The 23504-nt window shown below is 42.2% G+C and overlaps 1 protein-coding gene across 1 annotated transcript; it reads right to left on the reverse strand.

Moving 5' to 3' along the window:
- Positions 1 to 20712: 20712 nt before the first annotated feature.
- Positions 20713 to 22272, reverse strand: LOC147904100 (small ribosomal subunit protein uS7). Its single transcript, XM_087372697.1, has 5 exons — positions 22121 to 22272; positions 21899 to 22026; positions 21675 to 21818; positions 21253 to 21456; positions 20713 to 21171 (listed from the first exon to the last, which is right to left on the reverse strand). The coding sequence occupies exons 1-5, from the start codon at positions 22181 to 22183 to the stop codon at positions 21117 to 21119; spliced, it is 594 nt and encodes a 197-aa protein (XP_087228823.1). The 5' UTR covers positions 22184 to 22272; the 3' UTR covers positions 20713 to 21116.
- Between the last annotated feature and the right edge of the window lie 1232 nt (positions 22273 to 23504).

Below are 23504 nucleotides of genomic sequence, written 5' to 3' on the forward strand. Positions count from 1 at the left end.
GGCCATGGAGGCACTTACAAAGCAAACATATCAATGATTCCTGTCCATGCACAATATGACCCGAGTCAATAACTGCAGAAACCACATCTGTCCTGGCATAACCAGCCAATGGATCATACCGAGCATCATTAGCCAAGGTATCCTCCTCACCATGCATAGCCTCATCCTCATCTGCAAGAGGCACTCCGCATCCTGGGAGTAAACTGTAACTGTCCATAGAAGATGCATCAACAATCTCCATAGGAGTATAAACCTGTGGAATACTCGAGACATCTGATTGTCTCTGACCAAAATCAGGAAGTAATCATGGCTGTCCTAACTTTATAACCTGTTCACCGTGGGAAAAACCTCCCACTCCAAGGGATATGGGCTGCCCTTGCATAGAATTCGGAGGTATCAGTGCACTTACACCCTCCTGGAACACCACTCTCCTGCTATCCACAGTCTTGGGCTGTCCAAACATAGCATCCTCTCTGAAATAGACATTATGGCTGCGTATCAACTCTCTAGTTGAAGAATCCCATAACCTGTAGTCCTTACTGGACTCACTATATCCAAGGAAGATGCACCTCCTCGATCGGGAACCATGAACATAAGCCTCGCAGCCAAACACACGTAAATGCTCATAACATGGTGCCTTGCCTGTCAAGAAGTCAAATGGTACTCTACCATTCAAAGATCTCTTGGGTGACCTGTTAAGCAAGGATGCAGCTGTCTTACATGCCTCAGCCCAATAGCATTCGGTAAGACCTGCATACCGTAGCATGCTACCAATCCTGTCCAATAGAATCTGATTTATGCCTTCTGCCAAGGCATCGTGAGCAGAAAGATGAGGAGTGGTCAACACCCTCCTGATACCAAGTGTATCACATAGATGCTGAAATCTAGGAGAGGTAAACTCTGCATCACCATCAGTCATCAAGCTCAATAGCTTCTTTCCTGACTGATTTTCAGCATTACCCAAGAAGCGCTGAAATGTATCATATACATCATGCTTCTGCCGTATCGGATATACCCATATGTACTTTGTAGCAGCATCAATAAATGTCACAAAGTAAGAGGCGCCACCTAGTAAAACGGTAGGCATAGGCCCACAAACTACACTATGAACCAACTGCAATGGCTCAAGATACCTCTCACTAACTGTCTTCCTCACAAAGGAGGATCCTGACTGCTGACCATCATCACAATCATGACATAAAATTTGAGAGACATCCATAAGAGGAATGTATCTCAATGTTGTAAGGGCTTCCATACCTGCAGTAGACATATGTCCAAGTCTGGCATACCATAAACTAGCTGATGGCTGCTTACTAATCATAAGCATCTTATCCTGGACACCTGATACATGCAATGCATAAGAGAATCCAACCCGTGATCCCCTAGCCATAACCAGATTGCCTCTAGCAATCTTCCATGCATGATCACCCAAAGAGACATGATAACCTGCCTCAACCAATTGTCCAGTACTGATCTTGCTCGTAGCAAGTCCTGGTATATGTCTAACCCTTTGTAGAACAAGAATAGAGCCACTAGGCATAACAAGGTGGATATCCCCATAACCATAGACATCCATAGAATGATCAATGCCCATCAAACTACTCTCCACAATGCAATCCTGATATGCACTGAACCATGACCTATGAGGGGTCATATGACATGAAGCACATGGATCTAACATCCAATCACCAAGAATGGGTACATCAGTGGCCAAGAAGGAGGTGTCAGACATAGACAAAAGAATGCCTTCATCACTGCTACTGTCAGTGGAAACCCTGGCATCCACGCCTTGAAGCTCAACATGCTTCTTCTCCTTCTTCCTGTCATTCTTAACCTTGCTCTTCTTCTTGCATTTTCTTAGCCATTTCTAGCAGTACTTTTTCATGTGGCCATACTTTCCACAATAGAAACATCTAACACAAGTCCGAGAGCTAGACTTGCTCCTGGAATTCCCCCTTGAACATGACTTGTTTCTACCAATTGATCGACCTTTGGAGTGCATATCAAGGCTGTATTTCAGCCCATCATGCTGTAACATAACACTATCATGGTCATACATCCGGCATATACGAGTATAGAACTCATATGCATGGTAGTCTACACCCTGTACACCATCCTGTACCTGCAAGTAGACTGACTTCGAGAGTGATGATTGAATGATAGAGCATGCTTGCTCATCCATGTCATCCCAATCACTCTGTTTAATGCTATTAGGCTTGATACCTTTGCATTGAATGGGCTTATGCTGCCTCTTCTGCACTAACACATCATAAATCTGCTCTTTCCAATACTGAAAGTTTGATCCATCCAACCTCTCAATATGAAAGAGGGCACTACCAGCTGTAGATGCCATATCTGTGGCACAATAGGTCACAACCAAAGAGCAGTATAGTGCAATAGGCAACCCAAATGACCAAAAAATATAGTGTTGTCCAGACCAATCAGGTCTCCAAATTAATTAGCTGATCCAATGCTCAAAAGCACTCAGCCATAAAGAGGCATAAACAAGAATATATGCAGCCCAGTAACTTGCTAATGCCTGGCAATCCAAGTAAGAAATGCACTGAACCAAATGAGCAATGCCTGCTCAACCAATGGCAATAGGAGCCCAGCTCAACTATCCATACACATCAGTGCGGCATCCATTAATGCAAATCCATAATGCATCGAAATGGCATTTACTGCAACACCAATGCATCACCTCAAGTGTGCAATCCTTTGGCAACAAAATCAAGCATTCACCACTTGCCAAATGTGCCAAAGTGACTTGCCAAAATGCCAATAATGCCCTTGGACTGAAGTGAGATCCCAATCACTTTATATAATTTACTGTGAGTTCCCAATTCACTGTTGTGCAAGAGAAATCCCTACAACAATACCTCACAGCCACTTCGGGCAAAATAACACGCTGTCCCTGTTTTTGAACAGCGATATCTTTTCACTGAAAGACCGGATGCCAAAGCTGTAAACAGCAAAGTTGTAGCTGGTAGAAAGATCTACAACTTGCCAGTTGACCTCAAGAGCCAAATCCTTCTGGATTCTCAGATATTCTCACCTGAAAAACAGCTTCCTGCACATTGGTTACAAATAGACAGCAGACTGCAACTTTTTGTGGTTTTGCAGAGGCTGTAACTCATGCAGCTTATACCAGATCAGCTTGCTTCCAAAAGCAAAGTTGTAGTATGTTCTGTGAACTACAACTTTCCAGTTTGGCACAAAGTGCAATTCCGCACCAGGAAAGAGATATTCAGTCCTGAAAATGACTGTTTTGTCATAAAAACAGCAACAGCAGCTTCCTTGAATGTTTGCTGCCCTTTACAGCACTCATCTACTCCGGCAAAAAACAGCCCCAAAAATGGTCAAAATACATCCAGCAGATCACCCCATATGTCAACTACAACACCAGCAAAATGGCAAGTACAATGCCCAACCAAATCAGCCCCGAGAATGCTCACAGATCAGCAATAAAATAGCCCAAAAGCACTGGTAAAACAGCCCCAAAATGTGCTCCAAACAATGCTAATCTGACAGGATCTCAATACATCACCGTACCACTGTATGTATCCAACATAGGCAAATAACCATGCATCCAACAAACTGTCAATGCATCTCAACCAGGCATGTACCACTGTCAAAGCATGTGTCATTGCCACTGCCAAAGTGATGTATCTGCAAAAAAGATATGCAACCCACTGACTAAATGTAACGGAATGTTCACAAGGACTAAGATGCACCAGAGTATGTCCGTACAAGGACCCAAATGCACGGGAAAACACGAGCTAACAAAGCTCAACTGCAACCAAAAGAAGCTGCATAGTGCACAAGCACATATCCCACACAATGTCCACAAGGCGTACTTCTGCAAAATGTCCCGCAAAGAGACCAAAATCAGCCAATGCTCAGCTCCAAGACCTCAAATGCAACACCGGCTATCCCCCAAGCATTCAACTACATCAAACATGCAATCCAGAGGCTCCCCAACAGCTCCCAGATGAGCTAGAGACAATGGCAAAGAACTATGCCAAGACTGGAACATCTCCAAAGACTGAGGCAGCTCCAGCTTCATCAATGTGAAGCCTCCACAGGAATACATGCTCCAAGCGCCCTCTCGGCCCAGCCACGTTCAAGATGGTGACTCAATAGAGCAAACAGCTCTACAATGGCTCCTCGGCATCGTCAACTCTTCTCTCCATGCACCTTGCATCGTCCAACGCCATCTCATTTTTGGCACCCTGAAAGCAACCATGACTCACAATCGCCACGAATGGGCTCACAAGCCAAGCGAAGTCCCATGATCCAAACAAAACAAGCAATAAGAGTGCCTCTCTAAGTCACAACACAATAGCCAGGCTCCCAGCCACCGAGACACTTCAGCGCCTCAAACTTCAAACAAGCGCCCATGTGACTCAGTCGATCTCAAAGGAGTTTGCAGTAGCAAACATGCCTAGAGTAGCAACCAAGGCTTCAGCTTCTCCAACGAGCTGCAAGAAAGCGGCCGCCATGACGATTCCTAAGCCGGCCTCTATGCAACAGTAGCTCCATTGATGGAACTACAACGAGCACCTAACGCAAGACTCCCGGCTCAACCCACAGTGCACCTTCAACGCCTTCATAGCATCTTCAATGTCAATGCTTCTCTACCATGACAAACGAGCTCCACGAGCTCCACCATCGCCATAGCCACCACTCCCAACAAATAGCTCCTTCCATGCCCGTGCTCTACGGCCATCAGCCTCCCGACAGCTCCATTGCTAAGCTCAGAGAGCTCCTCGTAGATCGAACGCCATGGGCTCTGATACCAATTGTGGGAGAGGAGAGCACACACAAAGGGATAGGAGACACCAAAAGTGGTGGAGCAAAAAAGCTACTCCAGCTTATTCCTCTTTCATATATATATATGAGTATACATGGGCATTGTACAAGTGGGTGGGCACACTGCCCTTTACCCCAACAGGCCAATCCTTTCTTTTTTCAACTCCCGTACGTCAGGGATAAGATTGTTAAAATTTGGCACAATGCCTTTGGGGGATAGCTACTGTAATGGATAAATGGATCAGAGCCACAGATAGGACAAAATTATTCTTAAAAGCAGTCAAATGCAGAGTTGACAAAGCCAGGTCTCTTTGATGTTGAGAGTATTATATGTCGTGTGTAGCATTCCACTTTGCATGTTGATAATGATTGCAAGCTTTCTTTGTTTCCTTGATACCAACAAGCATGTGGTTTTTCATATTGATAGGCTTTCTGTTTGATTATCTTGTTTGGCATCAATTTTGGATCACAAAAGAATTCCTATTAGTTGATGTATTCTATTTATATAGAATGTGAGGCTCTTAGGATCCAAGCATGTGATTTATTATTTTCAAGAGTGATGTTTGTAAGATGAGGTTGTTGATGACGAGGCCTAGAACTTGCATGTGTAGTTTTGAAATCCATGGGTTAATTGTTGTATTAACAATGTCAATAACTTTGAATTGGTTGTACTTACTTCTTATACTAACTTCTACTGATGTCATATGTTAAGCTCCTAACAGCTTCCTATTTCACCCAGAGATTGTGAAAGTTCAAACTTAGAGCTTATTGGGTGTCTTGCATTGCCTAAAGTAGATTTAGAAGATAACCTGTTCATCGTATAATGCATGAATGGTAGTAAAGACTATGCTTGCATTTTGAGATTGAGTGCTTGACATGTTTGTACCCTTGCCTATTCAATGGGGTTTTATTTGTGCATCTATCACGTCTAAATTATAAAAAATTGAGAGTTTATGGACCTAACTTATGTGTCTAGCTATGCATACTTATGGAGTTGTAGGATTTGAGAGTCTCTTAGCTACAATATTTGCTAGTGCCATGGTTTTGAAACAATTTTTAAATTTGTGACTCGGCCCGCACTTGGAGCTTTACCAAAATGCCACTAGGATAACGATTGGGGAACATGTTTCATGGTAAAACCACCTACTTGTTGGTTCTTTTGGATTTTGCTAAAGCCTTTCTAGCAAAATATCTTGTCCAAGTGTTGACGTCGACTAGGTGTAAAGTAGTACACGTCTTTCTTTTGTATCCATATGGATTTTGTCCTTGGTTGTGTGGACTATATCTAATTATATGGAGTGGAGTAGATGAAAGATCATGGCTTGTCTTGCTATTGATAGGCCCATCTTGACATTTTGTCAGGTTGCAATTTGACAGAGAGATTTTCTTTGGAGCCCTTGTTGACCTTTCTTTTTGAGTGGGTTTGGCCTTGAGACTCTTTCTATTTTTTTGATAGCATTGACACATCATTTTGGACTTTAACAAATGGTGCTGATATCTAATAGCGGCCAATGTCAATCGCTAAGGATGCTTTCCAAGAGCAATTTTAACTAATGCATGGTTTCTAGAATGCTTGGTAACAACAGCTGGCATAGCTCAGACAATAACAACAATAGGAGCAGGAGCAAAAGAACAAACTTATTTCATGTCGGGTTGAACAAGACAGTGAGGCACAAGACTTAAGAGAAGAGCTTAGTAACTCGAACAAATGTTGAATTGCTACAAATCTCTTGTTGGGTCTATTCCTTTTTGTTCTCCTTTCTTGAATGTGTCAAGCACTGGCCTTCAAGGATTTTGATACGAGAATGCTTTTGATGGTTCTATCCTTTTATTTGTCCTTGGGGAATCCTCTAATGTATGGGAAAGAGGTAATTCCTCTTCCATGGCTGGCATCCATTTGAGACTTATCAGAGAGAATAATTTCTCTGTCATTTTTATGCGTAGTTATTGTACTCAATGAGCTCGAGAGGTAGAGTTGTTCTTGAATGCTCCACAATTATACTGGTATACATGCTTACATATTGAGGTTGGTCCTTTGCAATCATATCCCAGTATGATCTTTTACTCTGGTTGGGGATTTGTCTTGTGGGAGATTTATCAAGTACAAGGATTGTAATCCAATACTAGTTGACCTTTGTTCCATTATGAAGTTTTAGTCTAGATATGGGTTCCATTATGAGATTTTACTCTGAAGTACAAGGATTGTAATTCAACACTAGTTGACCTTTGTTCCAATTGTGCTAGCTAAGGTAATAATCTATCAATCTTATTTACAGTGCATTCAAAATGCCCGACCTATCAATTGAATGGTCAATTGATCTGTAGATTTTGCTAGAACTATTATTTAGTGCCACCATTAGTTAATGAGCTTATGGTATGTGCTAATGAAGATCCCATGGTCACATTTTGTTGTAATGTGGAAATCCTCCAATTGATGATCTCCATATTGAACCTTGCAAATTTGTTGGTGGTGTTTCCCTTTAGATAATACTTTGATAGAGTTGCCCAATAATCTTTAGAATGATTGTAGAATATTGCCTTTGAATGGATAACCTATTGGTGGAGACTACTAATTAGACTTATGATGATTTCTCCTTCATGATGTGTGTGGAATTGGTGCAATGATTGACCCTGGAAATGATGTCCAAATTTTAGGTACAATGTATTGGGAAAACCTGCTCTTTCTGTGGGTGAAAGTTTGACTTTGATAGGTGTGGTTTGGGCTTCAATTGAGTGCAAACTTAGGGTGAAAATTAGGCTTTGGAGGGGCTTTTGGTGTTTAAGGATAGTATTGATAGGTGTGGTTTGGGCTTCAATTGAGTGCAAACTTAGGGTGAAAATTAGGCTTTGGAGGGGCTTTTGGTGTTTAAGGATAGTATGAACATACCCTTATCCTTAAGAAGACTAACCCTAATATAGTTAAACTAACTAGCGTAAGTGCACTTAGGTTAGGCTAACTATCGATAGATTCATCGAACCCAAGGTTAGTTCCACCTTAGTTAGGCTAGGCTAGTAGCTTTGGTTAGTTTAGGATAGCAATTAAGTTAGTTTGTAGGTTGGCTTAGGTTAGTTTGTCGGTTTGGTTAGTTAGGTTAGTGTTAGTCTTTTTGGGGGGGTGTATTATTGAGGCAGCTAGCGTTTAAAGGGCCATGGGCATCGCATGGGATGTTAGGGGAAGGGAGGTTAAGAGAGCTTTGAGGGGGAGCATCTATCAGGGGTCATGAGGGAAAAGCTGGGAAGTAGCAGGGGGTTTTCGCTTTTTGGGTGATTGGGTCAGGCTCATTGAGTCAAGTGACAAGGTGGGAGATTTTGGGGCAAAGATTAGGGGTGGAGGGGTCATGGGGGGGGCATATGGGGGCAAACGGGGAAGTGAGAATGAGGGTAAGTGGGAGAAGCAAACAAGGGGGTGCTAGTTGGGGGTGTGTGGGTTGGAGCTAGCAAGCGAGTGGCTTTGGGGGGTGAGCAATGGAATAATGAGAGTGGGTATAGCTAGGATAGAAGGGGGAAGGGGGTTTTTCATGACAAGGGCAACAAGGCACTCGAGGTGGCATTGACATCATGGGATGGACAAATTGTGAGGGAGGGGGTGGCTAAGAAGGCGAGTGATAAGGGGGAGGGGGTATGACAACCAAGAGAGAGAAGGGGGCAGGGGGACTGAAGGGGAAAGAGGGAAGGGGGGGGTAGGGAGGGGCTAAACAAGGTTAGGGAGTAGGGGGTGAATGGGGCATGGTAGAGGGGTCAGAGGGGGGATGGGTGACATAATATTGAATGAGAGGAGGGGATGGAATAGTTAGGGGGTTGTAGGCGATAAACAGTGAGGGGGGACGAAAATTTGAGGCGAGGAGGAAAATAAAATCTGATACACTATTCTCATCAGTGGCTTCTCTAGTGCAAACCACTTCATTCCCAGTGGAATCATCATATTGTTGATGCTGGAATCGTGGTGTTGCATGCTGGTGCTTTGATTTGTCTAGTTAAAATGTGCCTTCACATTCACTCTAGGTGTATGGGGAATATAGCTATTTTCAAATGGCTAGATGATGGTCTGCTTTGTAATGAACAAGTTTGAATGATTGTAGTGTAGAACAAAGCGTAAGGGCAAGGGGAGGCCTCTAAGTAACAAATTGTAAGGCATGAGAACACAATGAATTGAAAAGTAAGCTCTTGTATTACTTAATGAAATGGCACAAGCAGCCTTTGGTTGCACTGGCGACAAGATGCCCCTAACGCTAGGACTTAATATGCATGACGTCTGACATTGCGGATGGATACTACCCGTTCGCATTTACAATCATTCATATCTACTTGTCAGACGGGTAGGTGCCATTACTTAGGGACAGAAATAGCCCTGATACTTCTGACATGCCTAGCGAATCTCCTAACAATTTTGACCCACCCTTATTGTCTTGTAGCAACGACCATCTCGGATTTGGTTCTATGAACACAACATTGACTTGTGGGAAGGGGATGCCTCGCCATGCCCTTCGCCTGAGCCAGTCTAGCCGGTTGGTCTGGCCAGTCGTTTGCTTGCTGCTACTGAGAGAGTCATTAGGCAGCATGAGGCTGCATTAGTGGAACAAGGTGAATTAGATTCATGAGGCTTGCCTTTTGAAGTCACAAAATGTGGAAGAGTAATGTGGTTAATGGATCATTGGAATGCCTGTGTACACCATGAAGTGATCGGACCAATAAATCTAATTGCAACCATGGGTAGGAATTCTTGACAATTGGACGTTTGTCCAGATGTGGTATATTGTGTAACCACAAATTGTTGTTGGCTTCTTGATTATCTGGTGCAAGTTGTGAGAGGACATGAAGACTTGTAGCATGTAAATTGTTTTCTTGTTTGTTTCATAATAGATGTTGAAATCGCCGACAATGTATGTGTTCATGGTTAGATGATCGTTTTGCATTGTTTGTTATAGGCCGTGTATGAGTGCGTGGACGCTCACATGTGGTGACTTGTAGACATTGATGAAATTCATGAGCCCACATTTCGTGGAATTGAATGCAGTGATTAGGCACTCGACCCCCTCGTTGTATGAGAATCTACTATCCAACAACAACATGGACTCCTTATAGTATGTGGCGATGCCCAACCCATTTTTTGCAATCTCATGCTTGAACCCGGTAATTGAGCTTTGATGTTTCTCTCCCCCCTCATGGTCCCAACCCCCCTTGAGGGCAAGGGGTTGACTTGGCCTTTTGGTTCCCCTCTTTTCCTTTTTGGGATTTCCAATACCTGCCTCCTTTTTAAAGTCACAGGAAAGAGGAGAAGATGGCTAGGTGGCCCCCTCATAGAACATGCTATTTTACATATGGAAATGATGGTTATCTTTACTAAAACTTAAATGACATGTGGAAAACTTGATCCTAACAATGATATAGTAGCAAACAATGGGCCATGTAAGGTCTCTACTGAGCAAAGTAACAACGACTGCTCAAAATCAATGATGTGGTGATGGTAGCCATGCTAGCAAACTACATGATTTCGGTGGCATGCTTATGGTGGCATAGATTTTAAGAGTTTTCATGTGTCATGGAACAAACATTGAGTTCTTGCAATGATTCTTGATTAGCCCTCTTGGAAAGTGCAAACCCACAATGGTAGTATACAATTCTTCATCAACAAATATGAGAAGCTCCAAAGAAACCCAAAATGGTAGTCTATAATTCTTCATCAACAAATCTAAGAAGCTATATTTTCACCCCCTAATGGACCTCACCTAGTTACTCCATTATTTTATTGATCAATAATTCCCATCTACTTATTCTTAAGGCCCTTAAACCCAACAAATGATTCCATACATGTAACTTGACTAAGGTAAAACCTAATGAAAAAAGACTTCAATTTTTAATGGAAAAAATCAATTGATTTCTTTGGCACCCCTTGCATGTACCACCCCTCCCCTCCTCCTTTTCCACTAATTAATACTTTTTGAATTATTTCAATTAGGGGGACCCATGTGATGGATGGGTGTCATGTTCAAATGGTAATAATCTGTACTTTTTGGGTAGGCTCCTATGTGGCTTTGCTAACAACAAGTTGATGGTTCATGATTTTTTGGATATTTTTTTCAAAGATCCAATTAGTCTGGTGATCTAACTATGTTGTTGACATGTGTCTAGCCTATGGGGGGATTAATAGGGCATAGGCCCACCCATTTTTTGACCAAATGTTGAATTAAATAATGGATAGAATACCTTAAATAAGGAGCTAATGATGCACATGAAAGCATTGAACAATGCATGGTAGGATAGTGGATTCAATTCCCCACACACATATGGCAAATAATAGTTGTTGATAGATATAGAAAGAACTAAATGTTTCCCCAAGAGCTTTGGGCCCCCTTTACAAAGGCATTGGAGAGAGGAAAAAAATGCTAAGTGCCCCCCTTAGAGTATTCACGATCTTGACATAGGGCTAGCAGGCTTATCTTACATGCCCCTTAGATGACACATGGCCCATTTAGAAGACCATGATCTAAGAAATGGATGACAATTTGAAACTCATATGACACGATTTACATAAATCTCTTTAAAAGTAGGTGTACTAAAATATTTGTCCATGTATTATTGTTTAAGTGAAATCAAGATTTTGAAATTGAGGTTTCCAAACTTCTTATGCCATAATGTGCTCAAATAATCATCCTAATTGTGTGGTGACACAAGAGAGGAGAAGTGGACCCTCATGCTTTTTAATCTCATGATGAGGGACCAGAGGTTTCACATGATTGAGGAGTGGCTAGGACTCCAAGGGAGGGAGTTGTGGATTTCCCACGATGACACAACTATCTTCCACTTGGGCTTCTTAACAGAGAGATGGGGACTAAGACTTGTAGTAATTATGATCCATTTAGGGTCAGAGGTTCAACTCAAGCAAGCTATGCATTGCTTGTTACAGTAGTGTGCTAGCTGGCTTGATGTGAAGCTATCCTTAATGACATAGTGGGCCTTGAACGTAGGCATTGAGTATGCCTTTGGCATACCGTTGTACTACCCCCTTCCAAACCCCCATTAAAAACATAAAAATACATGGTTGTGATTCAGGAACCCACCCATAGGTGGGCCTTATTGTCCACCCACAATCCTCCCCATGAGTTGGAACATGCATAGACTTCACAATTATGCATGATAGCAGCCTAATAATAGCAGCAGACTGATACTTTGTCAGGAATTGTAGATAGCTATGGTAGGATGGATAGATGATTTTTTCTTGATTCAAGAGCACATGTTCTCATAGAGAGATATAAGACGCTTGTGCCACTTGCTCCAAGGAAAAGGCTTGAAGTGTGGTCCCCTATATTAGGCCCGAGTGGAAGGGTTTGCTTTTATGTTTCCCAGGTATTGGCCCTAAATGTGTTTGATCAAGGTGAGCTTACTACATGACGTCTAGTGCGTAGTGCGTATCAACTTATAGATGGATGACTTTAGGATGGGGATCATGAACATGTATGCCCATGTTTGCAAACAACAACACCCTTCTTTTTGCAAGTAGCTTAGTGAGAGCCTCCTAGATATGGAATCTTGATTCTCTCTTGGGTTGAGAAGGAAAACTAGAGTCAAGCCTCCTGTTGCAAACATGATTCAGAGGAGTAGCAAGGACCTCTAGTCTTAGGCTCTTTGTCTACATCACTCTCTTCAAGAGAGCAAAAGAGCATTGAGACTGGCTTCCATAGAGCATCTCAGAGAGTGAAATCTAGTCTCATAGTGGATAGTAGGCCGTTATGAGAATGCATAGCTTGAACTTTAGGCCACAAATATCTATCGGGTTGCGTTCTCATATCACCCTTCCTGGGCATGGTGGGGTTGTAGTAGGGGGGCATAATGGCTAAGCAATTTTTTTAAACAAATGGCATGTGTTTAGCATGGATATAGCTCCAACAGCTATGTGATGTGAGCAAATAGATGCACTCAATCCCACATGAGATTGTAGAGATGACCATAGAATTTTATTGATAGTTGTTCTAGTTTGAGGAGGAGTTCTCCCAAGTCCTTGCTATTCGAGAGGTAGTTTGGGCCCATAACTTGATGGTGATCTCTCTGAGTATGACTAGGCAAGTGGGAGTGCCTTTCATTGATGAGGATCTTTTGGAGGGCCTCAAGGCCCTCCCTCCTCAAAAATGCCATGGGAAAGATGGTTTGACATTGACCTTCTTTAGGTGCTTCTACTATGAGCACATTCACACCCCCCTTCGATTGTCATTTCAGGAGATTTTTTAGTCTACCTCGCTTCCATAGTGAGTCAAGGTTGGATTTATTCGATCTTAGGGGGGTGATAGGTTAGATATTCACCATAGGAGACTGATTACTCTACTAGACACCAATTACAAACTCCAAGCCAAGGTCTGGAGCTTGCAGTTGCAACCCCATCTCGCAGCTAGCGCACAGAGATATCATCCCCACGACACCTAGATAGGTTTTGTTCAAGAATGCGATATTTTGGACAATATGTTCACCTTCTGGGTTAGTTGATTGGAGATCCCAAGAGGAGGATTAATGGCCTATTTTTGCAATCCTTCTTTGCAATTTTTAGAAATTTTAATGGTGATATGGTGGAGAGTCTTTTTTGGAGGGCACGATGCAGATTTTGGGCTTTTTAGACAAATGGATTCAAGGGGTTTTGGGCATGTATGCAAGGAGTGCTAGCCAGATTCTCACCAGTGATCACATGGGAGGCCTTTTCTCTTTCTTGCTCAGTTTGTTAGGGTTGCCCCCTCACTCCCTTCATCTTCCTCTTCATGGCAGAGGCTTTGTGTTATTTTTGTGGCAACATCCCTCACTAGGATGCGGCTCTCAATTCATCATCAGGAGCAACTATTGGACTCATAGTTTGCAGACGACATGACACTCTTTGTGGAGGGCACAATGTAGAAACTAGAGGGGGTCTAAGGAGCCTTAGAGACATACTATTTGGCCTCGGGGGCCAAGATCATCTAGACCAACTCAGTTGGCTTCTTCACAATGAGTAAGGATGTTCAGGAGATTCAGGATTAGGGAACTACACTCAAAGCCTTTTAGTGGATTCACACGAGTATACAGTGAGATACTTAGGTTGTCAAGTGGCATTGATCTTTCAACTAAGCAACAAATTGCCCCACAGCAAGCTTTTGTACTCGAGCTCAATTAAACTCTCTCTACTAGCACAAGCTTTTATAATGGAACTCAGTGAAACTCTCTCTAGCAAGCTTGGCCCTTGTGGCCAATCAGGACTTCCTAGCTGCAGCTTGGTATATATTTTCCTACTTGAGCTTTCTACTAGTGCTTTTGTAGAGGTTCTATGGATTAGCTCAATTGCATGGTGTGCAATTTCTTGTGGGTAGGGTCTGATGGTATGAGAAACACTAGATTGGTGGAGAGTGATTCTACCCCAAGCGTAGGGAGGATTTGACATCGAGATGTAGAGTAGGCCCTTTTGGGCAAGCTAGTGGTACACAGTCACACCCCAGGCTCCAGGACCTAGAAGCTCTTTCTTCAGGGAGAGCTTCTCAAGAACAACCCCCATACAAGAGTTCAGGCAGTAGTCCCACAGGTGGATTTTTTAAGAGGCTCTCCTCATAGGGAATGGATCTCCTCTGATAAGGAGCCTCCATAGGGTCTGCTAGCACTTTTCCAAAAGACTCACTTGGGCTAGCCCGAGGTGCTAAGAGGAGTGTGAGCAACAACCGCCCATATGGCATCTGAAGATCAAGACTAGGAGTGATTCACGCTAGGTAGAGAATGCACATTGGATGGGCTTAGTTAGATTCATGATAGGAAGAGGATGCACATGGACGGGCTTAGTGGGTTAGTGGCCCAACCAGTTCTTTTGGGGCATGGAGTTGCCTTCTCACAAAGACAAAGGCATGCAGTCGGGCACTGTTTCATCTCAATGGGGCAGGTACTGAGATGGCAAAGATCAATGCTACGATTCTAGGGTCTTGGTGGAAGGGACTACAGAGTGTCTCAAATCCCCCTCACTGGTACGCAAAATTTTCAAGGAATGGGGTGTCCCTTTGGATTCAATTTTTGTAGTAGCCTCTTAGCTACTATCCGATCAATATATAGAGTGGAGCCTGGAGGCCTACTTCAGCCCAAGACTATGAGGCACTAGACTTGCTCGATTGGTAGAGGATCATGGTAGTGGGCTACTTGGACAAGAACTAGACCATTGACACAATTCTAGTCTTTGCAATGTAGGAGCTGAGGTGCGGTGGCTTCTTTGGTTTTTGAAGGGCCGGCATCTTCAAGAGATTTAGTGGGATTAGGTGAGTGGTTTTGGCCCATATGAGTAGGTCACTCTCGTAGGGTGGAGGAGGTGCCCTTCTTCTTGTACACAACATGCATTGGCTCACGTCTTCAATTGGAGGTTGCAACTTGGATCCCCTCGAGGGAGTGGCCTTGGGGGGAGCAATAGCTCCCTAGGACGTTCTCCCATATTGTCATACCTAATGGGGCAAACACCGTAGGCCACAAAAGATCTCATGTTTCTTTTGGATGGGGGTGCATGAAGGCTTTCCCATTGACCCTTGATGTGGGTAGATGGTAGGTGCCAATGTTGCACATACAAAGTTCTAAAGATGATCTTACATTGTTGCCTAGCAGCATAGAGGTTGCCCCCTGGAGGATGCAACAAGACTTCATTTGGGGGGTGGTTGCATGGCTAATGGAGGGGGATCATGCCTCCTCCATTGATCTAGCCTCTCTAGCTTACAAGATCCAAGGCTAGTGAGTCTTTAGGATAGAGGCACAGGATGCGATGCCTCCTTCCTGCCCATACTCCCTGCCTTCGTAAGAGGATATTGGGAAACAATGTCCAGCATCATGACCTAAAACATCTGGGTTTTCTACAATTTTGTGATGGAAGGCTACCAAGTTCCCTCGGCAACCATCTTGTTGCCATCTGGAAGGGCATAATTTACACTATGTGTGCCATCTAGGAACATTAGACTTCAGCATCTGGGGCATTTGTCAAAGGCGGGAGCATTTCTAAAAGGCTTGGTCTATAGGTATCTTTTATGCCTTTGCTAAGCGAGGTATTCTTTGGATGTATAGACTCATCCTAGTTATTAGCCTCTATTCCAAAGATTCCCTCAACAATGAACAAGGTTCTCTAGAAATAAGCTAGTTTTTTAAATAGCTAGTTTCTCTCCTTTTCCCCATGGTCTTTGTGTTTTGGATTGCTGATAATTTTTTATCTCCTTTTCTTGGAGATTAGCTACATTATTAGTTCACTAAGACCAATGCTCCCTTGAGACCTCGAGAGCTCCTTGTGACAAGTAGGAAACCAGATAAGCCTCAACAAGTCATGGAGACACCTGTCTCTTTAAAAGTGCAAGAAGCTTGTGATGGAGTCAACTATACAAGTGAAAAAATGAGACATTATCAAAATTCTATAGCCCATGGCAGTGGTCCATCATCATAGGCATAGTCAAAGAGTATGACATGTCCTATGCGGGTTACATGACATGCATCTCTCCCACCAACCTAGCAACGTAATACTCCTCCTGCCTTGCATCCTTCGTCAAATCGTATCTACATGATGAGAACAAAGGGGATTTCACATATTGTATCAATATCGTAGCTTGAGGCATTGCTACCTCCAAAAAATCTTTTCATTGATGAATGGAACGATTAATGAATGTCTACATACCTAACATCCACATTGAGCGGAAGAAAGTATACTTTTTTTTTTTAATGTTTCATGTAGATTTGTAGTATAACATGCTGATTATGACGTTACGTATTCAATTAGAATCTCATAAAAATGTTTTTTAGGAAGCAACATGATGAAACTAAAATATTTGTCATTACCCAATGAGAGAAGAGAAGTAGGTTGGAGTGGTACTATGCTATTTGTGGAAATCTCCTCATGATTTCATGAGATAATTTAGCTCTGTTCCTTTGCCTTGCAATGTGTTACATGTCATCTTCTTCCATACTCTTGGAGCTTTTGGATCTACATTTATCAGATATTTAATCACATAAAACAGAGACTCATGAATAAGCCATTCCTATCTCATAAACCCTTCCAGTTGTGCTCTTTGATGAACAAATCCCTTGATGGCTTTCATAAGTTGCATAACTATATGCTCTTGTATATTTCAAAACATCTCTTGATGCACAAGATGCATAAGTATATGCTCTTGCATGTTGACAAAATTGATTGGGTATTTTCTCTACCATACACAAAAGTTCTATAAACTCTAGTCTCTTCTTTAGATTTACTACTTTTGAAACCACTCACATTTATAATGCACATGCGTCTGCAGGTTAGTCAAAATAATATATGAGTGTAAAATAACCAAACAATAGAAGAATGCACACACATGCTTTACTTACCTTGCAAGTGCTCCTAGCCCATAAATGGCTTTATACAAATCTTCAATTAAGTAATTTTGTATGACTAATGGTAATATGTGTTCCTAATATTAGGTGAGGCAAAACCGCCTATGAGGGTGACACAATAGTTTTGACATGATTCATATATTATATCAACAAACCATAATAGATTACGCCAATATTTCTCTCTTTAAGCCATAGTGATTTTCAATCATTATTAAATATATACTCCATATCTAGCAAGTGTTCTTATGGCTACTATTCTTTCCTTCACTAGTTGAAATTCATGCTTGGATAAGATCCATGGAGCCATCTCAAATGTGACGTGTTCACCATCAATTTCTATTTTGCCATTGATGGGGTTTTCCATTGGCTATTTCAAGATGTTCTGCTGAAGCTAGAGTATTCTTCCATAATGCTTCTCTTACATTAGATTTAAAAGATCTACAATCTTCCAACACCTCCAATATGACAAGCTATAGAAAACAGACATCATAAGTTTCATGCCCTTTGGTTTTATAGATGGGATCTGTTCTCACTCCCTTTCAAATGCAACCCAATTTTCATACCCATATTTTGGGTTTGTACCAGGTGGATATTGCTTTTTTTTCCTCTAGAAATTTGCTATTATTTGGATACTCCTTTCTCTTCAATTCAATATCATATGTCGAACATGCAAATGCAATAAATTTTTTACTAATAATTAAATGAGTCAATGAGATACTTGATTGAGAATAATGATAATATCATAAAAAGTATGCTTAACAAAGTAACAATTAGAAGAGGACCATTTTCAATCTTCTCAAGGGTAGAAGAGTCTCCTTGAAAAGAAGAGATATAAGCCACAAAAGGTCACCCAAAGAGGGCATCCTTGCACCTCTATTTGGGATGGCAATTCATGCTTTGAGTTGGTGCTACCACCAAGTCTCTCCATTGGCCAACAGAGCTACAATCCAACAAGACAGAGTTAAATGCCTAATACCTACATTTTGTCTCCGTATATAATACTATTTGTTGTCATTGTCACTCCCAAGTCTAGGGTTCGAGGGTGTACAATCATGTTGCTGCTCATTGTAGCATTGGTGTTCACAAGTGTAACATAGGCCGTCTGGTAAAATATTAATGAGAGGTGTAGACTGAAGCATGAAAAGCAATTCACATACTTGCGTAGATGAGAAAGAGAGTTGATCACAACAATGGATAAAGGTTCTCGTCTCCATGGGAGTTCAAGGATTTAGAAGAAAAGTGCAAGGTTCAGAAAGGAGGTAGGATTGAGAGAGCTAACTAGGAGTTCCAACGTTCAAAGAGGGTTGCAAGATTCAAGAGTCGTCCAAGGTTGAGGGGTGGAGAGTAAGTCTCCTTTGCAACTTCAAGGGATAAGGATTAAGAAGGAGGGTAAGGGAGAAAGGAGAAGGTGTAGTGAGGAGGAGGAGGAGGAGAGGAGAGGAGTAGGAGGAGGGATTTAGAGGAGAAGAGTGGAGGAGAGGAGAGGAGGAGTAGCAGGAGGGATTTAGAGGAGAAGAATAAAGGAGGAGGGAGAAGAAGAGGGGAGGAAGAGGGGAGGAGAATGGGAGACTTGGAGCATGCCATCACACGGTAGTGTTGAGGAATCATGGACCCAAGGGAGATCAATCATATGAACACAATAGTGAAATTGAACACTAAATCCCAAAGAGTGAGCTTCATTCCATTGAGAGAGATGTATACACGTTGGTCTCTACACACTTCGTAGGTACCTCCAAGGTGGGACCTTTCATGTAAGGGATCTTTTGGAAAAGAGTCCCTCCACTTTTTGGAAGAACCTCTTGGGTCAAAGTAGGGGAACCTCATGAGTTGTTCCACAAAGTTGAGGACCTCAAAACATGCAACCTTTTAATCTCTCTAAATCTTGATTTTGCAAGTCTCACTAGATCTTTTATAGAGAGGATTTTCACTATCCTCATCCTTTAAATTTCATCATACAATCTTTCAAGCTAAAGATGTTACAAGAGAAACTTTACCACTACTCTACACACAATGATCTCATCTTCGTTGCTCTACCCTGTACTTCTATCCCTTGTTCGCCACAAAATCAACACATAGACTTCAATAAGATCTTGTTCATGCCCTTAAAGATCTTGTTCATGCCCTTAAATTCACATTATCTCTAAGCCATCCGTAAAAAAAACTCTCCAAACTTTCGATCAAGGTAAAATAAAAACAAGTGTTGTCACAAGCACATCACAACATGAATCTCAAACTCCAAGATTAAAGAATATTGCACTAACTACATTTCCACATCCATGTAATTGGACATGCAAAGGTGGCCACTACAAGAGGACTAGTGACTTTTAAATTAACCATATGATATTCCTTTCTTCCAATATGAAAAAAGCACAAAAGAAAACATATCTCCAATCTCGAAGCATCACATTTTAATCCTCTATAACTAACCTAGAGAACTTCCTCATACCCTATGTACCTAATCTTTATAGGCTACTCTCTCTCAATCAAACAATTCTGAAGAGCTAACACTACTAGCTCATGAGTGCAAGCATGAACACACACCGTAGGGAATTTCACTCATTAGCTCCAATTGTAAATTCTGGATGACAAAAGCTCATCTCAAGACCAAAACTACACTATAGTGGAAGCTTGGGAGCCGGATATTCAAGTATGCCCAAGTAGTTTAGCAAGGAGAGGGAATAATAGAACATTCTACTTTACATAACTATATAGGGGTGCTCCACCTTTAAGAATGCAAGTTAGCGTGGGCTAGCTAGATCGCCTGGGATGTCTAGCCCTCTTGAGATCAAAACTTGACAATACTAGATGAACCAATGCACTCATGTGTGACCAAGCAAGCCCGTGTGTTGTTTGGAACCGAACTGCACTCGAGCTAGAAATACATGCTCATTCATAAATCAGAAATTTCATTGCCACCAGATTCGGTCTAGAGGATAACGTATGTGACCTGATTCCCTCGTTTACAGACAGCTGAGAATCAGCACATGGTACTAGACATTTATTAACAATGAATATAGTAACTTGACATAGGAAGCTCAGAATGGGCATTCAACAGTACATTTGGGAAATTTGAGGTCAAACTATGAACACATACGGGCAATGTCGCCACATTCTTTATCACCTTAGATCCCACAGCTGACCTTAATCCCACTTATACGGACCCACTTATACGGACAGCTAAGAAACAGCACATAGCTGAATACAGAAGCTTGACATAAGAACTCAGAATGGGCATTCAGCAGTACACCTATCACATTTGCAAAGTTTAAGCTCAAACTATGAAGACATATGGGGCCACATTCTTATCACCTTAGATCCCATTTGAATCAAGAAATGCCTTAAAGAACCAGGAAGCGCACACAGATGTATGGGCCAGAAACTCTATATGCTTAACTGAGAATTAAACCTCTCCAGACTTGAAAAAAAGACAAGATGCAAACGACACTGCCTACGAGATCTTTAACGGAGAGACAGAACACCTGCACTATCACAGTTGGTGTCTTTATTCTCATTGTCGTTACAAGTCTTGCACATTGGACACAAAAACAATAGTACAACCACAAAGTGGTCATGGAAGGAATTTCAAATATACTTTGAATAAAGACTTTCCGCAAGATCAAATACACAGCCAGCTAAAAACTGTTAAGAGTACTCCCATTAAAACATGGGGATGCCGAATACCTAGAACAAGGAACCCAGGCAGACTCTGCATAGCCTTTAATAAGGACAAAGAATACCAAAACCATCCTGTAAGCCCCAGGGACAACATCACACAAGAATGAGTACCTCATCTAATGTTAGCAGTATAAATCAAGCAGCTCAAAAGCCCAATTATAGGCTTTCATATCAAAATCTCCTTTAAGGAGCCAAGCCTCTTCAAAGGTACTAGCAGCTTTAGCACTCTATCCCCAAAGGTGCTATAGAAATTAAACACAGCAACTCCAAAGCCCCAGCTTCCACAATAGAAACTCAAAGCCTTAACGATTCGCCTTTGCAACACGTTCTATCTCATCTTTCTTCTTAATAGCATAGCTGCACAGACAGAGGCAAAATGGATTACAGAGTTGTAGAGCAGATAGGCCGGTGTATAAGCTGGGGATACCAAAGAGATACCTGTTTGAGGACCCTTTCGCTGCATTTATGAGCTCATCAGCAAGACACTCCGCTATGGTTTTGATATTTCTGAAGGCACTTTCCCGTGCTCCAGTCGTAAGAAGGTAAATCGCCTGGTTCACCCTTCTCAAAGGGGAAATATCCACGGCCTGTCTCCTGACAACTCCTGCAGACCCGATACGAGTTGCGTCCTCCCGTGGGCCACTACAGAATTATCCACCGTCAGCTTTTTAAAAATTGCTTGCACCCCCTTGCAAAGAGCACACATATCGTTATAACTGTCCAAGATCCAACTATCCATGGGATTCCTAAATCCTATCCACAAAAAAGCAGCAATACAACCAAAGTTCGCCAAAAAAAATCAAACCGCTCCTTAGCAGAAAGGTTATATCAACAGACATTTAGTGATTGAATAGAAGTACCTATTAATGATAGCATCGACAATCACTTGAATTGGGTTTTGATCCGTCAGAAGATGGATGATCTCCATCGCGTGCTTCACGATCCGTACTGCCATAAGCTTTTTTCCGTTGTTACGACCGTGCATCATGAGAGAATTTGTTAGCCTGCCAAACCACTCCTGTCAACAGCAGCAAAATACTTCGACCCAAGGAAAAGATCACTCCGTGCAGCAAGAGCGCCTCACCTTTCGATAATGGGGCACTGAGCCTTACGGAAACGCTTGGCAGAGTACCGACCAGCAGTGTGCGGCACGAAAGTGGCATGTTTGTCGACAGAGACAGCGACGTAATCCGCCAAAGAAATGTCATTGATCTGTAATACAGCGGGGGGAGTGTGAGTAGGAAATTTTCCACCGATTGCTAGGAAAATTTCGAGCGATTGCCAAAGGCAAAGAGCGATGACCAACCTCGATTTCGTCGAAAGACCAACGCCCAAAAAGCTTCACATCTGGCTGCGCGACCACGGCCATGGCGAAGGTGCAGCAGAAATTCAAGCTCAAGCAGAAATTCAAGCTTAAAACGATCGAGTGTTTTGTACATACTCAGGAAACAGACGTCATTTGCAACCCTAACTCCAGCCTCGGTTCCGAACCTCGCAAATAGGGCCCCCCAATCAGTAAAACTCCTGTTAATTAATTTCTTTGCTGGCCAGATGTTTTAAGTTGCAGTTCTACAGTATGGCTATTTTGCAAATACATTATCTTCAATCCTGCATTTCCTTCCAAGCATTTCCCATCTCATAAATGCTTAATATGTTGACTGGCCACATTTTCTTCAATACTCGAAGCCTATTAGCCTCTCTTAAATAACTTTGCTATTTTGTTTGTTGCAATATCATGATGCTGGTGCCATTTCATTTGACCCGTACCACAATTACAGTGAAACTTCACTTCACGAAATCACATCTACATACAATGTTTTCTTGTCTCTTTTGTAAATCAAAGTTAGCTTCTCTTCGAGCATGCATATGCATCCTTGTAAGAAACATAAGCACATGTACTTGGAACTTTCCAAAGTTGTAGATTGTAATGCTATTACAATCGCATCTTCGAAGCTTCAAACATGTTATGATGTTAGAGCATACATAGTAGTCGAACTATATTACAAACACCGTGTTTGAGGCTTGTTTGCTATTTTATGTTGGAAGTTTAGGAATAACAAGGAATTGTCTCCAAAAAAGTGCATTGCTTGTTACTATAGCGCAATCGAATTACAGAGGGAATCATTAAACAAAATAGGGTACGATTACACGACATAGAATTCTCAAAAGCAAATTATGTAGCTACTAAGTTGTTACATGCACTCAAATAATTATCACCGAAATAACAGTGGTATTTTTTAGGGAGTTCAACGATTGGGACGCACCATGGAATTACGCTTATTTGGAGCCACCCAATCCAATTGAAAACCTATTTCTTCAAGGAGGCCCTTGCAAGACCAATGTTCACGAACGCACTGACGCCACGAATCCAGGTGCTTTGCCCACCATGTGGCAATAAGCGCATTGTCTGAGTTTGTGTCAAACCGAAAGGTTCTGGCGAAGTACGGCACTTTCAAAGCGAAAGATGTGCCATACCCCGTCTACATGTGTATAGATCTCACCGATTCTGCATGCTCAGAGACCATTACGCTATGTCCCACACATGTGCGTTTTGGATTTCAAGGATGTTTTCCAAGTTGATGATTTCTACAGAATTGAGGGACCTACCATTACCAAGAGAGGCTCTGGCAAGGGAGGAACTTCCACGTTCTCTTTGCATGTTGATGCAACCAGTACAGTTCTAAAGGGCG

The sequence above is a fragment of the Dipteris shenzhenensis genome, chromosome 3 (assembly GCF_047967505.1).
Source record: "Dipteris shenzhenensis isolate YYH24624 ecotype China chromosome 3, Dip_SZ_1.0, whole genome shotgun sequence".
Classification (NCBI taxonomy): Eukaryota; Viridiplantae; Streptophyta; class Polypodiopsida; order Gleicheniales; family Dipteridaceae; genus Dipteris; species Dipteris shenzhenensis.